Source organism: Mobula hypostoma, chromosome X1 (genome assembly GCF_963921235.1).
Source record: "Mobula hypostoma chromosome X1, sMobHyp1.1, whole genome shotgun sequence".
Lineage (NCBI taxonomy): Eukaryota > Metazoa > Chordata > Chondrichthyes > Myliobatiformes > Myliobatidae > Mobula > Mobula hypostoma.
Window position 1 is genome coordinate 24,176,850 of NC_086128.1, and position 15,073 is coordinate 24,191,922.

The following is a 15,073-nucleotide window of genomic DNA, read 5'->3' on the forward strand; positions in this document are numbered from 1 at the left end:
CCCCTATAAATTCATGGGCAGTTCCTCGGGATTGGGAATGAGTTGCTTCCTCCTCTGTCCTAAAGTGAGTGATGTGGCCAATGCGGGATCCACAGACTCTTCCACGGATGGGGAAGGGGGCGCATGATGGGGTGGGTGGGTAGTTTTTGAGGTGTGGAACTCCTTCCACCACCTACAAAGGGTCTTCATATAACTCCTGATACACTGACTCCAGGCTCTCAATCCCCCCCAAATGCTCCTTCCTTACACCGAGAGGCCGTGGACTCAAAATCCGCAAGCATCTGGGGTAGATGGTACTTTTTTTTTAAAAAAAAAGCTTTGAGCATATTCTTGAATCTCTTCCTCTGTCTGCCAGCTAATCTCATCCTGTGACAAAGTTCGGGTCAGAGGGTCTGCTTCAGGAGTGAAGAAATGTGATCTGCTCGGACCTCAGTGCAATGTGGCAGAAAGGAGTAACGGTAGGCAATTTGGCCCTTTGAGGTTACTCCACCATTCTACATCATTGTGAGTGGCCATCGAGACGCGGTCCCCTGTTCCTAACCAAACATGTGCTGAATTGACCCAGCTTTTGTGTGTTAATGCTGGCGACATTGGACTGGAAGGGGTCGCCAACATTCTTTTGCTTATCCTCCTTCTAAGTTTGGAGGATTTTGCAATGATAGACTGCTGGTATTTCTCTAGTGTCTGGAGATGCCTGTAATAGGTAAAACGGGTCTCATTTTTGTGCGTGCCATCTTGGGCACCGGTGCCTTCAGTTTGCCATCCCATATTCCAGAGTCCGGAGAGTATTGGGAGATGGCCACGAATGCACCCACTGTTTCCGGGGATTTTTTTCCCTTAGTGCTCTGCGGGGGGGGGGGAGGGGGAATGGATTATCAGACCCTAGTGATTGTTCAGCCTCAATCACTCTTTGTTTACTTGTATGAATCTCCTTCAGCTTCTCCTGAAGGACGGATTCCTGTCACAGTATATGGACAGGCTGACTAGGGGGAATGCCATACTAGATCTAGTATTAGGTAATGAACCAGGTCAAGTCACAGATCTCTCAGTGGGTGAGCATCTGGGGGACAGTGACCACTGCTCCCTGGCCTTTAGCATTATCATGGAAAAGGATAGAATCAGAGATGGCAGGAAAATTTTTAATTGGGGAAGGGCAAATTATGAGGCTATAAGGCTAGAACTTGTGGGTGTGAATTGGGATGATGTTTTTGCAGGGAAATGTACTATTGACATGTGGTCGATGTTTAGAGATCTCTTGCAGGATGTTAGGGATAAATTTGTCCCGGTGAGGAAGATAAAGAGTGGTAGGGTGAAGGAACCATGGGTGACAAGTGAGGTGGAAAATCTAGTCAGGTGGAAGAAGGCAGCATACATGAGGTTTAGGAAGCAAGGATCACATGGGTCTATTGAGGAATATAGGGAAGCAAGAAAGGAGCTTAAGAAAGGGCTGAGAAGAGCAAGAAGGGGGCATGAGAAGGCCTTGGCGAGTAGGGTAAAGGAAAACCCCAAGGCATTCTTCAATTATGTGAAGAACAAAAGGATGACAGGAGTGAAGGTAAGACCGATTAGAGATAAAGGTGGGAAGATGTGCCTGGAGGCTGTGGAAGTGAGCAAGGTCCTCAATGAGTACTTCTCTTCGGTATTCACCAATGAGAGGGAACTTGATGATGGTGAGGACAATATGAGTGAGGTTGATGTTTTGGAGCATGTTGATATTAAGGCAGAGGATGTGTTGGAGTTGTTAAAATACATTAGGATGGATAAGTCCCCGGGGCCTGACGGAATATTCCCCAGGCTACTCCACAAGGTGAGGGAAGAGATTGCTGAGCCTCTGGCTAGGATCTTTATGTCCTCGTTGTCCACAGGAATGGTACCGGAGGATTGGAGGGAGGCGAATGTTGTCCCCTTGTTCAAAAAAGGTAGTAAGGATAATTAGTCGGGGTAATTATAGACCAGTGAGCCTTACATCTGTGGTGGGAAAGCTGTTGGAAAAGATTCTTAGAGATAGGATCTCTGGGCATTTAGAGAATCATGGTCTGATTAGGGACAGTCAGCATAGCTTTGTGAAGGGCAGATCGTGTCTAACAAGCCTGATAGAGTTCTTTGAGGAGGTGACCAGGCATATCGATGAGGGTAGTGCAGTGGATGTGATCTACATGGATTTTAGTAAGGCATTTGACAAGGTTCCACATGGTAGGCTTATTCAGAAAGTCAGAAGGCATGGGATCCAGGGAAGTTTGGCCAGGTGGATTCAGAATTGGCTTGCCTGCAGAGGGCAGAGGGTCGTGGTGGAGGGAGTACATTCAGATTGGAGGGTTGTGACTAGTGGTGTCCCACAAGGATCTGTTCTGGGATCTCTACTTTTCGTGATTTTTATTAACCACCTGGATGTGGGGGTAGAAGGGTGGGTTGGCAAGTTTGCAGATGACACAAAGGTTGGTGGTGTTGTAGATAGTGTAGAGGATTGTTGAAGATTGCAGAGAAACATTGATAGGATGCAGAAGTGGGCTGAGAAGTGGCAGATAGAGTTCAACCTGGAGAAGTGTGAGGTGGTACACTTTGGAAGGACAAACTCCAAGGCAGAGTACAAAGTAAATGGCAGGATACTTGGTAGTGTGGAGGAGCAGAGGGATCTGGGGGTACATGTCTACAGATCCCTGAAAGTTGCCTCGCAGGTAGATAGGGTAGTTAAGAAAGCTTATGGGGTGTTGGCTTTCATAAGTCGGGGGATAGAGTTTAAGAGTCGCGATGTAATGATGCAGCTCTATAAAACTCTGGTTAGGCCACACTTGGAGTACTGTGTCCAGTTCTGGTCGCCTCACTATAGGAAGGATGTGGAAGCATTGGAAAGGGTACAGAGGAGATTTACCAGGATGCTGCCTGGTTTAGCGAGTATGGATTATGATCAGAGATTAAGGGAGCTAGGGCTTTACTCTTTGGAGAGGAGGAGGATGAGAGGAGATATGATGGAGGTGTACAAGATATTAAGAGGAATAGATAGAGTGGATAGCCAGCGCCTCTTCCCCAGGGCACCACTGCTCAATACAAGAGGACATGGCTTTAAGGTAAGGGATGGGAAGTTCAAGGGGGATATTAGAGGAAGGTTTTTTACTCAGAGAGTGGTTGGTGCGTGGAATGCACTGCCTGAGTCAGCGATGGAGGCAGATACACTAGTGAAGTTTAAGAGACTACTAGACAGGAATATGGAGGAATTTAAGGTGGGGGGTTATATGGGAGGCAGGGCTTGAGGGCGGGCACAACATTGTGGGCCGAAGGGCCTGTAATGTGCTGTACTATTCTATGTTTTATGTTCTATGTTCTCCTCCTATTTAGACCCTTGCCTCCCTCACAAACCTGGAAGGAGAGAACAGCAAGTACCTATCACTCTGCTTTCCAATTATATCCCTGCACCTCGAACTCAGAATCACTGTACTATATAAACAGTTCTATCACCCAGTGAGGTTAGACATTAAGTCTTCTCTTGAAAAGGGCTCTCACAATAAAGATCCTGTTTAAAGAAGATCCGATTAACCTCTTTTAAATAATAAATGTTATTATCAGAACTTAATGGCTTAGCTAGAGATTATTTTCCTGTGTTATACCTGCTCTCAAACAGCAGTCCATGGCATGCAAACACCATTTTAAAAGTTATTTTGGAGTTTGCATTCCTGGAATGCAAGGTTTCCAAAACAGTGTTATCAGGTTTCCCTGTGCAAATTGCTGCATTAGTTTAAGTGTGCCTATTCTATTGCAAGATTTTGCATTTGGCTTTGCAGCTGCAGTCTTGGCAGCCAGCCCTTAAAGGAACATACTGCAACATACTCTTCCAGCAAATGCAGAGGGTTACTGCTCAAAGCATGGCTGCGGCAATGATGAGAGAGGGAAGGGAGACTGCTCCCAGGGTCTCAGAGAAGGATCTGGACAGGCCAGAATGACACATTCCCCACAGAAGATTAAAGAGACCCTCACAGGTTCCTCCAACAGGAGGTTCCCAGGAGAGTCTCCGACCGCCCGCACTCTGCGTAAATCTGTAGTGCATGCTCCTAGTTCCTATTCCTATTCCTGTTCCTAGGGACTGGTGGAGGAGAGATGAAGTTTCCTCTCCTTGACGGAGGAGTTTGGCAACTCCCTAATACAGCCATGAGGTGTGGCAGGGATCAGCGGCAGCCTGGAATGGTCCTGAGGTCAGGAAGCTGGGAGTGATCCTGACACATGAGGGCAGATGCGAGGTTCCGGGAGGTACCTGACCTCAGTCTGTCAGCGAGGACGGTCTTGGTGAGACCCAGCCTACGAAGACTTTGTTCCTCAGAGGTCCAACTGTGAGGGAGGCTCCCTGGCAATCTCTGGATGGACAAGGTCTCAGGGGAGGGACCCTGTATACCTCTCCCACAAGTTCCTCCACTCCCTCTACAGCCTGTGATCCATTTTCCTGGCCACTAGCATTGGGTGCAGACAAAGCCTATTGGAAGTTGGTCTGGGGTGTGGGGAAGTCACTGGAAAGAGGAAGCAGGCCGAGTGTGGAGTGAGCAGTGAGCAGTGAGGAACTGCAGCAGCCTGGAGAAGGGCTTCAGGGGACTGGGGTCAGTGAAAGTTGCTTATTCCAGGTGTAAACAGGTAATGTGGAGAATCCCACCGGAGATGAACATTGGCCCTTGTTATTGATGTCCTTTGGGCCAGTTTTACAATGGAACACTGCTCCCAGTGCTTGTGAATTTTCTGCAGGGATGTCAGGGATCAAATTCCTGTTGGGTATGAAGAAGCCTGGAAATGGGTGCAGTTTTGCTCTGTTTCCATGTGCACAGTGCTGTTGTATTGTGGGAAGGAATTTCTGGGCCCTGGTTTCTGCCTAGAGTAAAGCTTTTTCTGAGATGTGGGAGAGGCCTGAGGAGAAAGATGATAAATACTCGGTCTTTAAAGGAGCACCAAGCAAAAATTTGTCTCTTGATGGATTCAAGGAATCTCCTATAAACACAGGCAAAGGGAAAAGTTGGAGGAATAGTCAGACTAACTGCTGGGACGTTGTCAAGTTTGCTGATTCAAATTGTAAAGAATGGGAGGAATGATGGATGGTAAATAAGTGAATTGGAACAGGGAAAAATGGGCCGATATCCAGATTAAATTACAAATCGCTAAAGCAGAGCCCGGTGGGAAAGACTTAAACAGGAAATGGAAGAGTTAGAAATTCAACAATGCAAAATAAAAAGGAATTTACAAAAGACCAGGGGTCTGTTAGTGTATATAGAGTCATAGAAAACTACAGCCCAGAAACAGGCCCTTTGGCCTATCTAGTCCATGCTGAAACCATTTAAACTGCCTCCTCCCACTGACCTGTACTGGGACCATAGCCCTCCATACCACCCCCACCCATGTACCTATCCAAACTTCTCTTAAACGTTGAAATCAAGCTCACATGCACCACTTGCGCTGGCAGCTCGTTCCACACTCGTGAGCCAGCTACTGCATCGAGAGGTGTAGCTGGCTGTCCTCGGGAGTGGCCCGGTGAGCCACTCAGTTATGTAACTGGAGTGGTGAGTACTGGTCTCAAAAGCAAGGTCCAGTGCCCGAGACTGAATGAAAAGAATGGAGTTGGAAAACACAGGGTGGGGTCTTTGATTCTGCTGCCTGCTTTTCTGAGGCGGCAAAAAGTATACACAGAGTCCATGGAGGGGAGGCTGGTCTCCATGATGTGCTGGGCTGTGTCCACAGTCCACAACTCCCTGTGGTTTCTTATGGTCATGGACAGAACTGTTGCTGCACCACGCTGTGACGCATCTGGATAGGATACTTTCAGTGGTGCATCTGGATGAATTAGTGAAGATCAGCAGGAGCATGTTAAGTTTCCTTAGCCTTCTGAGGAGGCAGAGGCGTTGGTGAGCTTTTTCGGCTTCAGTGTCTATGTCGCTGGACCAGGAGATTTTGTGGAGTTGGTGGAAGTTTGCCGCGGATACACGGGACTTCAGAGTTAAGCTTACTGTTTGATTAGCCATGATCTTAGTTCATGATAGAGCAGATGTTGATGGTCTGGGTGACGTACTCCTGCTAATTTTTATTGGCAGTAGAGGCATGAAAAGTGGGATTTGCATCCTTGGTTAAGCAAACAACAGGAATTCTGCAGATGCTGGAATTTCAAGCAACACACATCAAAGTTGCTGGTGAATGCAGCAGGTCAGGCAGCATCTCTAGGAAGAGGTGCAGTTGATGTTTCAGGCCAAGACCCTTCGTCAGGACTTCTTCCTAGAGATGCTGCCTGGCCTGCTGCGTTCACCAGCAACTTTGATGTGTGTTATTTGCATCTTGACACTGTGTTGATATGTAGACAGACGGGGCCTTGGTTCCCGCTGCAGCCTGGTTCACTGCTAAGGCATCACCCCTCATCCAGTGCTCAGCTTGCCCCCTCCTCTCTGGTACTGAGTGGCTTGTACCAGGTGAGCTGTAGCTGGCACCATGCCACTGCCTTGCCCAGGTGGCCACTTGTTACATGAGCCAAAATTAGGAGGCAACTTGGCTGCTGAACTTACATTGTTACGTACCCCGTAACTGGGTTGCCAAACCAGCAGAAATGGATCACTCAGCTGGAGTCTGGATTACTGGAACTAAGAAAGTTTTATTAAAGAAATAAGCAAAACAGTACTCTAATAGTAAGGATATAAATGCAACAGGTTAGCAATGAATAAACACACGTGTACACAGATCTAGGATAATAGGATCAATCAAGCTCTATCGTCGTCTAGGGGTAAATGACCAGTTTCAAAGTGACGCAAAGTTCAGTTCAATTGAGTTCAGTTCAGTTCACAGTAATCACTGCCGTGGGAGAGAGAGAGAGAGAGAGCGCGAATGAATATTCAAATCGGATTCCAAACAGACCTTCGATATTCCTCACAGTCAGCTTTCGGGCGAGCCCTTTGTAATGTCTTCCGAGGTCACCGACTGTGACCCCTCCGTTTCAGATACGATCGTTCCTCTGCAGTGAACCTGGCACCCAGGCAAGGGCGGACACACACCAGGTTCCCGCCGATCGTACCTTTCCACCCTGTGCGTCTATGGCTTGGTTCCGCGACCAGCCCTCCAAAAACTCCCACCGACTTGTGGGAGACGCACCGCTTCCAGGGTCTCGTTACCTCGTGGTGTCGTGTGTGTCCTGCCTTAGCGAACCTGTCCCTTTTTATCCCCCTGCTGGGGTATCGCCTGTCCATCACACTTCAAACAGTTCAGGGTTCAAAAAGGAGCCGATCTTGACAGCTCTCAGACCGTGTCTCCTTCCGTTAAACTCTCCCGTCTCTTCATTAACATTTCCAAATGCTGCTCCATTGTCTTACTTATCTCTCTCTCCTGAAGACAGGTGGCAGATCAACTGCTGATCCCACTGGTGCCAGCACAGGACAGTTAACATCTTAATCTATGTGTACTCTTTGTAACCCTCTTTCGTCACAATGTGCATTTACACAACTGTAGCTGTGAAAGCTTTACTTCCATGGGAACCTTTGTGGATTATAATCACTACCCCCTGAAGCAAATGCAGTATTACTAAAGCAGACCCAACATGATATTAGAGTCATGGAAACAGACCTTTCAGCCCATCAAGTATGGCAACTCCTCTGCACGTGACAGCAAGAAACTGCAGAAATATTTGGATCCAGCTCACAGAAACAAGCCTCCTCTCCATGGACTCCGTCTCTACTTCTTACTACCCCAGTAAAGCAGCAACTATAATCAAAGACCCCACCCACCCCTCACATTCCCTCTCCTCCGTACAGAGAGAGATGGAAGTCACGATTGAACCTGGGACTTTGGGGCTCTGAGGCGGCAGCTCGACCCGCTATGCCACTGTGTGATACAGTTCAGAACAATACAATATTTCGATGTGTTTGGGTCATAGAGTGAGTTAGCTGCTGTGATAGACCGAGGTGTAATTCATCTCTATTGCCAGACACCACATCCCATCTTTATTTCCATTGTTCTTTTCTAAAGCCACAGACAAAGACTACATTTATCAGTGGAAGTGAATTGTTACTCTGAAGGTGCATGAAGGAACAGAGGGATCTTGGGGTCCAAGTACACAGATCCCTCAAAGTTGCTGTGCAAGTTGATGGGGTGGTTAAGCTGGCTTAAGGTGGGTTGCCCCCATCATTAGTCAGGGGATGATGTGCAAGATAAGACTGTAGCTCTATAAAACTCTGGTTAGACCACATTTGGAATATTGTGTTCAGTTCTGGTCACCTCATTATAGCAAAGATGTGGCAGCTTTAGAGAGGGTGCAGAGGAGATTTACCAGGATGCCGCCTGGATTAGAGAGCCGGCCTTATGAGGAAAGGCTGAGCAAGCTAGGGCTTTTCTCTCTGGAGCAAAGGAGGATGAGTGGTGACTTGATAGCATTGTACAAGATGATAAAAGGCATTGCAAGAGTAGATAGCATGTTCCTTTTTCCCCAAGGCAGCAATGGCTAATACCAGAGCACATCCGTCTAGGGGAGCGAAGGATGGTTTAGAAACATAGAAAACCTACAGCACAATACAGGCCCTTTGGCCCACAATGCTGTGCCGAACATGTACTTACTTTAGAAATTACCTGGGGTTATCCATAGCCCTCTATTTTTCTAAGCTCCATGTACCTATCCAGGAGTCTCTTAAAAGACCCTATCGTATCCGCCTCCACTACAGTCGCGAGCAGCCCATTCCACGCACTCACCACGATACGGAAAAAACTTACATAGAAACATAGAAAATAGGTGCAGGAGTAGGCCATTCGGCCCTTCGAGCCTGCACCGCCATTCAGTATGATCATGGCTGATCATCCAGCTCAGAACCCCAGCCCCATACCCCCTGATCCCTTTAGCCACAAGGGCCATATCTAACTCCCTCTTAAATATAGCCAATGAACTGGCCTCAACTGTTTCCTGTGGCAGAGAATTCCACAGATTCACCACTCTCTGTGTGAAGAAGTTTTTCCTCATCTCGGTCCTAAAAGGCTTCCCCTCTATCCTCAAACTGTGACCCCTCGTTCTGGACTTCCCCAACATCAGGAACAATCTTCCTGCATCTGCTGCTAACACACATCAAAAGCTCCATTCCTGCCACACTGAACACTTGCCAATGTGCTTACCAACAGAACCGCTCTACAACAAATGTCAATAGTGTCTGTAATGCAGCTAGCCACGACACACCTAGAAAACAAGGACTCTTAATATCAAACTTAAAAGTAAATTTACGATCAAAGTACATATGTCACCATATACAGCCCTGAAATTCATTTTCTTACGGGCATACACAGTAACTCAAAGAAACACAGTAGAGTCAATGAAAGATGGCACTCATTAGGATGGACAAACAGCCAATGTGGCAAAAGACAAACTACTGTGTAAATACAAATGAGTAGTAATAATAATAACAAATAAATAAGCAATAAATATTCAGGATAAGAGATAAAGAATCATTCAAAGCGAGTCCATAGGTTGTGGGAATATTTAAGTGATGGGGGAGAGTGAAGTTAACCCCTCTGGTTGAGGGGTAATAATTGCCCCTGAACCTGGTGGTCTAAGTCCTGTGGCTCCTGTATCTTCTTCCTGATGGCAGCAGTAAGGAGAGAGCATGGCCTGGGTGGTGGGGGTCCTCGATGATGGACACAGTACTGCTTTCCTGCGAGAATGCTCCTTAGAGATATGCTCAGGGGTGAGGAGGGCTTTACCTGTGATTAACTTAGCCATATCCACTACTTTTTGTATGCTTTTCCATTCAACGGTGTTGGTGTTTCCATGATGCAACCAGTCAATATATTTTCCACCACACATCTACAGAGTTTTGTCTAAGCATCTTACCCCTGACATCTCCTCTGTACCTACTTCCAAGCACCTTAAGATTGTTCCCTCTTGTGTTAGCCATTTCAGCCCTGGGAAAAAGCCTCTGACTATCAACATGATCAATGCCTTTTATCATCTTGTACAATTCTATCAAGTCACCTCTCATCCTCCTTTGCTCCAGAGAGAAAAACCTGAGCTCACTCAGCCTATTCTTGTAAGGCATGCTCCCCAATCCAGGCAACATCCTTGTAAATCTCCTCTGCACCCTTCCTATAGTTTCCACATACTTCCTGTAGTGAGGTGACCAGAACTGAGCAAAGTACTCCAAGTGGGGTCCTATATAGCTGTAACATTACCTCTCGGCTCTTGAACTCAATCCCAGAGTTGAAGGCCAATGCACTGTATACCTTATTAACCACACAGTCAGCCTGCGCAGCAGCTTTGAGTGTCCTATGGACTTGGATCCCAAGATCCCTCTGATCCTCCACACTGCCATTAATACTTACCATTAATACAATATTCTGCCATCATATTTGACCTGCCAAAATTAACCACCTCACACTTATCTGGGTTCGAACTCCATCTGCCACTTCTCAGCCCAGTTTTACATCTTATCGATGTCCCGCTATAACCTCTGACAACCCTCCACACTATTCACAACAACCCCAACCTTTGTGTTATCAGCAAATTAACTAACCCATCTCTCCACTTCCTCAATCAGGTCATTTCTAACAATCACAAAGAGAAGGAGTCCCAGAACAGATCCCTGAGGCACACCACTGGTCACTGACCTCCATGCAGAATATGACCTGTCTACAACCACTCTTTGCCTTCTGTGGGCAAGCCAATTCTGGATCCACAAAGCAAGGTCCACTTGGATCCCATGCCTCCTTACTTTCTCAATAAGCCTTGCATGGGGTACCTTATCAACGCCTTGCTGAAATCCAGATACACTACATCTACTGCTCTACCTTCATCAATGTGTTCAGTCGTGTCCTCAAAAAATTCAATCAGGCTCGTAAGGCATGACCTGCCTTTGACAAAGCCATGCTGACTATTCCTAATCATATTATACCTCTCCAAATGTTCATAAATCCTGCCTCTCAGGATTTTCTCTATCAACTTACCAACTACTGAAGTAAGACTCACTGGTCTATAATTTCCTGGGCTATCTCTACTCCCTTTCTTGAATAAGGGAACAACATTCGCAACCCTCCAATCCTCCACAATCTCTCCCGTCCTCCTTGATGATGCAAAGGTAATCACCAGAGGCTCAGCAATCTCCTCCCTCGCCTCCCACGGTAACCTGGGGTACATCTCCTCTGGTTCCAGAGACTTATCCAACTTGATGCTTTCCAAAACTTCCAGCACACCCTCTTTCTTAATGTCTATATGCTCAAGCTTTTCAATCCACTGTAGTCATCCCTGCAATTGCCAAGATCCTTTTCTGTAGTGAATACTGAAGCAAAGTATTCATTAAGTACCTCTGCTATCTCTTCCGGTTCCATACACACTTTTCCACTGTCACACTCGATTGGTCCTATTCTTTCACATCTTATCCTCTTGCTCTTCACATGCTTGTAGAATGCCTTGGGGTTTTCTTTAATCCTGCTCGCCAAGGCCTTCTCATGGCCCCTTCTGGCTCTCCTAATTTCATTCTCTAGGGGAGACGTCAGTTGTAGGCTTTTTGCACATGTCTGGAATGCCCTGCCAGGGGTGGTGATAGAGGCAGATACATTAGGGACATTTAAGAGACTCTTAGATAGGCACATAGATGATAGAACAATGGAGGATTTGGGGCTGTGTAGGAAGGAAAGATTAGATTGATTGAGGAGTAGCTTAAAATGGGTTGGCACAACATCATGGGCTGAAGGGCCCATACTGTTCTGTGGTGCATGTTTTATATTCTGTTAGTGAAAGACAAGCTATGGAGGTGGAAGAAAGATCAGGACATGCACTTGATCTGTGTGAGAAGAGCCTTGGCACAGGTTTATTTCTGAGTGCATCATGACATCAATGCCTCACTGAACTTGTCCACAATGCTTCCAATGGGGCAACGATTATCCATGTCAGATACAATACCGTGCAAAAGTCTTAGGCCTCCACGCTGCGTAACTCTATGGTGCTATAACAAGGATCGAGCATTCACACCCATACCTCCTGTCAGCCGTATGAACACACCCAAACGCAGGCACCCATGAACAGAATATAGTCACCGTACCCAAACTGAATCCACCTTGGGTCATCTCAAGCCACAGAAGTAGAGTCAAGAATCTCACTGACAAGTCACCATTACACATAGTTTGCTCTGGGCTCTATCACACACTACATTCCCATCACCGAGGCAATGGACCATAGCCAAAAAGGTTTGGCACAGGCATTTCCTCTACTCAAGACAAGCTTGGTTTCCTGCAAGGATTTTTTTTTCCACAGAACACTAATTCTGATTCATTTTTGCAGTCCTTTTCGCGTGCTCGTGCCAACACAAATACAAACTGGAACCAACAGGCCGTTTGCCAGTCCCAGGGCTATGAAACCCAAGAGCAGTGACAGAAACACAGCTTTCCCTACCTTCACCAGATGGGATTAAACTTTCCATCACAGGCGCCCTGGGGAAGTCAGCAAGACCAGTCGCGCTTGTGAAGCTAGCATCCACCGGAGGGTATGGGGCAGCAGCAGCTTCAGCTGGGCTACAATCAGCCTTGGAATCTCCTGGGTCACTCTTGCTCTCTCCTGCCAGTTCACCTTCACTGCTGGGGGGCTTAAGTTCGCCCACGTCTGCTGTCACCTCACACGGGTCGGAGAGCTGGGAAAACAAAGAATAAACTGTCATTTATGTCTCCCAGCTGGAATCCAGCTGCCCTACAGTGGCTTCACTTTCTATTGATAACTTCATCTCAAAGCTTTCCTCAGGCTTCTTTCAACTAGGCCTGGCTCTTATGCTGTTTAGCTTGGCAACATTAACAGTACCAGCTTCACCATTTCTTGGCTATCAGAACAGACTAGGTGCTTTTTTTCAGAAGGAGGAGAGACCATTAAACCATAAGGCATAGGAGCAGAATTAGGCCATTCAGCCCATCAAGTCTGTCTGCCACTCCATCATGGCTGATTTATTATCCCTTTCAATCCCACTCTCCAGTCCTCTCCCCGTAACCTTTGACACCCCTTCCAATCACGAACCTATCAAAGCCTGCTTTAAATATTATCAAAACATATTGAAAAGAAATTCTCCTCGGTTAGTCTCGGAGGCATCAAAGTTCAGTCGAGAATGACCTTGCCTGGGAAATAGCTCGTGGCACAAGGAGGTGCCAAATAAAACTGCAGAGAATAAAAGACAACACTGTGTGTTAGTCTGTAGGACAGGATATCTGGCAAATAAGGATGAAAGAAAAAACAGAAAACTGCAGAAACACACAGAGGCAGTGGAGGAACCCAGTGGGTTAGGCAGCATCTGTGGCGGGAAATGGACAATTGATATTTCAGGTAGAGACCTTTCAAGAGGACTGAAAGAATAGAGTGGTGACAGGGAGATAAATTGAAGAGGGAAGGGAAGGGGCAAGAGCTGGCAGCAGAGAGATAGATCCAGTGGATTTTGCCCCCCCCCTTTGTACTGGCTATCTCCCCTCTCTCCTTTCCACCCAACAGAAGGGTACCAATCCAAAACATCAGCTGCCCTTTTCCCTTCATAGGTGCTGCCTGACCCACTGAGTTCCTCCAGCACCCTTTGTGCGACGCTCCAGGTTTCCAGCACTTGCAATCCATTGCATCTCCGGAGGACTGCAGATACTAGCAGCCTGAAATAAAATCAAAAGTTGCTAGAAGCACTGAACAGGTCGGGCAGCATCCGTAGAGAGTGAAACAGTTAACGTTCAGGCCTGACATTTCATCAGAACTCAGAGAGGAAACAAATTATATTTCAGAAACAAAAAATGTGCAACAGTTTGGATAGGACAGAGGAAATATCTGTGGTAGGGTGAGACCAGGGTTACTGTGGGGAGGAGCTAGAGAAATCATCTTGTTGATGGGTTAATGGGGGCCATTGGAAAGACAGAAAGAGCAAGAGGGAAAAAATAAAGGTGGTGGAGACAGAGATTCTCACAACATTTAAGAAGTATCTGGATGAGCCCTTGAGTCACCAAGAGAATGACTGGACCAAGTTTTGGTAGACGGGATTAGTGTAGATGGGTGCTTGATGGTCAGCATAGACATGGTGGGCCAAAGAGCTCATTTCTGTGCTCCCTGACCCTATGACTCCAGAAATATCCAACTCTGATACCAGCAGAGAAAGCAAGTATCCCAAAGTTGTAGAAATCGGTTAAGTCTGGAAGGCCTCAATATGCCCAGAAAGAAGATAAGGTATTCCTCAAGCTTGTGTTGGGCCCCACTAACAGTATAGAGTAAACCACAGAAGAACAAGTTTCTCATTCAGAGCAAGAAATGACAAACTCATCTGCAAAGGCACTTATCCTGCACTGTAACAATTAGTACAGGGTAGATCAAATGTGTCTGAACCTTTCCAGCAGGATTTTGCAGAAAACATCAAAAAACATGTCTGTTGTTCAATTTACTGACAGCTTTAATCTGGAGACTTTCATCCACCCCATCAGAAGTCTGATCCAGGACAAAAGCTAACCAACGAGTACAAGCAAGGTAACCAATGAATACTTATCAATGAATACTTATGAGAATACTTTTCATCGTATTCATTAACGAAAAGGACAGAGCAGCTAAAACATTCAGGGATGTGAAATCCAAGAGTATATTACCAATAGAAGGGGAGCTTAGCTAGCCTTAGAGTGGGTAAATTCTCGGTCCTAATGAGATGATAGGGTACCAGAGAGTGTAATGGAACAGAGGGACCTAGGAATGTGAGTGTATAGTTTGTTGAAAGCAGCATCACAGGTAGACTGTTATGTGAAAAAGTCAGAGAACATAGAATACTACAGCACAGTTGGGCCAAAATATTAACCTACTCGAAGATCAATCTAACCCTTCCCTTCTGCATAGCCCTCCATTTTTCGATCATCCATGTGCCTATCTAAGAGTTTTTTTTTTAATGTCCCTAATGTATCTGCCACCACCCCTGGCCCCAGTACTCTCTGTGTAAAAACCTTACCCCTGACATCCCTCCTATACTTTCTTCCAATCACCTTAAAATTATGCCCCCTGGTATTAGCCATTTCTGCCCTGGGGGAAAAAAATCTCTGGTTACCCATGCGATCTATGCCTCTTGTCATCTTGTACACCTCTATCAAGTCACCTCTCATCCTTTTTCATTCC

General features: G+C 46.4%; 1 protein-coding gene across 4 annotated transcripts in view; it reads right to left on the reverse strand.

Annotated features, from left to right (window-relative positions):
- Window positions 1-15,073, reverse strand: part of LOC134340113 (rho guanine nucleotide exchange factor 25-like) — a 331,727-nt gene that overhangs the window by 277,539 nt on the left and 39,115 nt on the right. For all 4 annotated transcript variants that reach the window (XM_063036977.1, XM_063036978.1, XM_063036976.1 and 1 more), the window contains exon 2: window positions 12,365-12,599. In XM_063036977.1, the coding sequence (XP_062893047.1) occupies window positions 12,365-12,599 (235 nt within the window). The remainder of the gene's footprint in view (window positions 1-12,364; window positions 12,600-15,073) is intronic.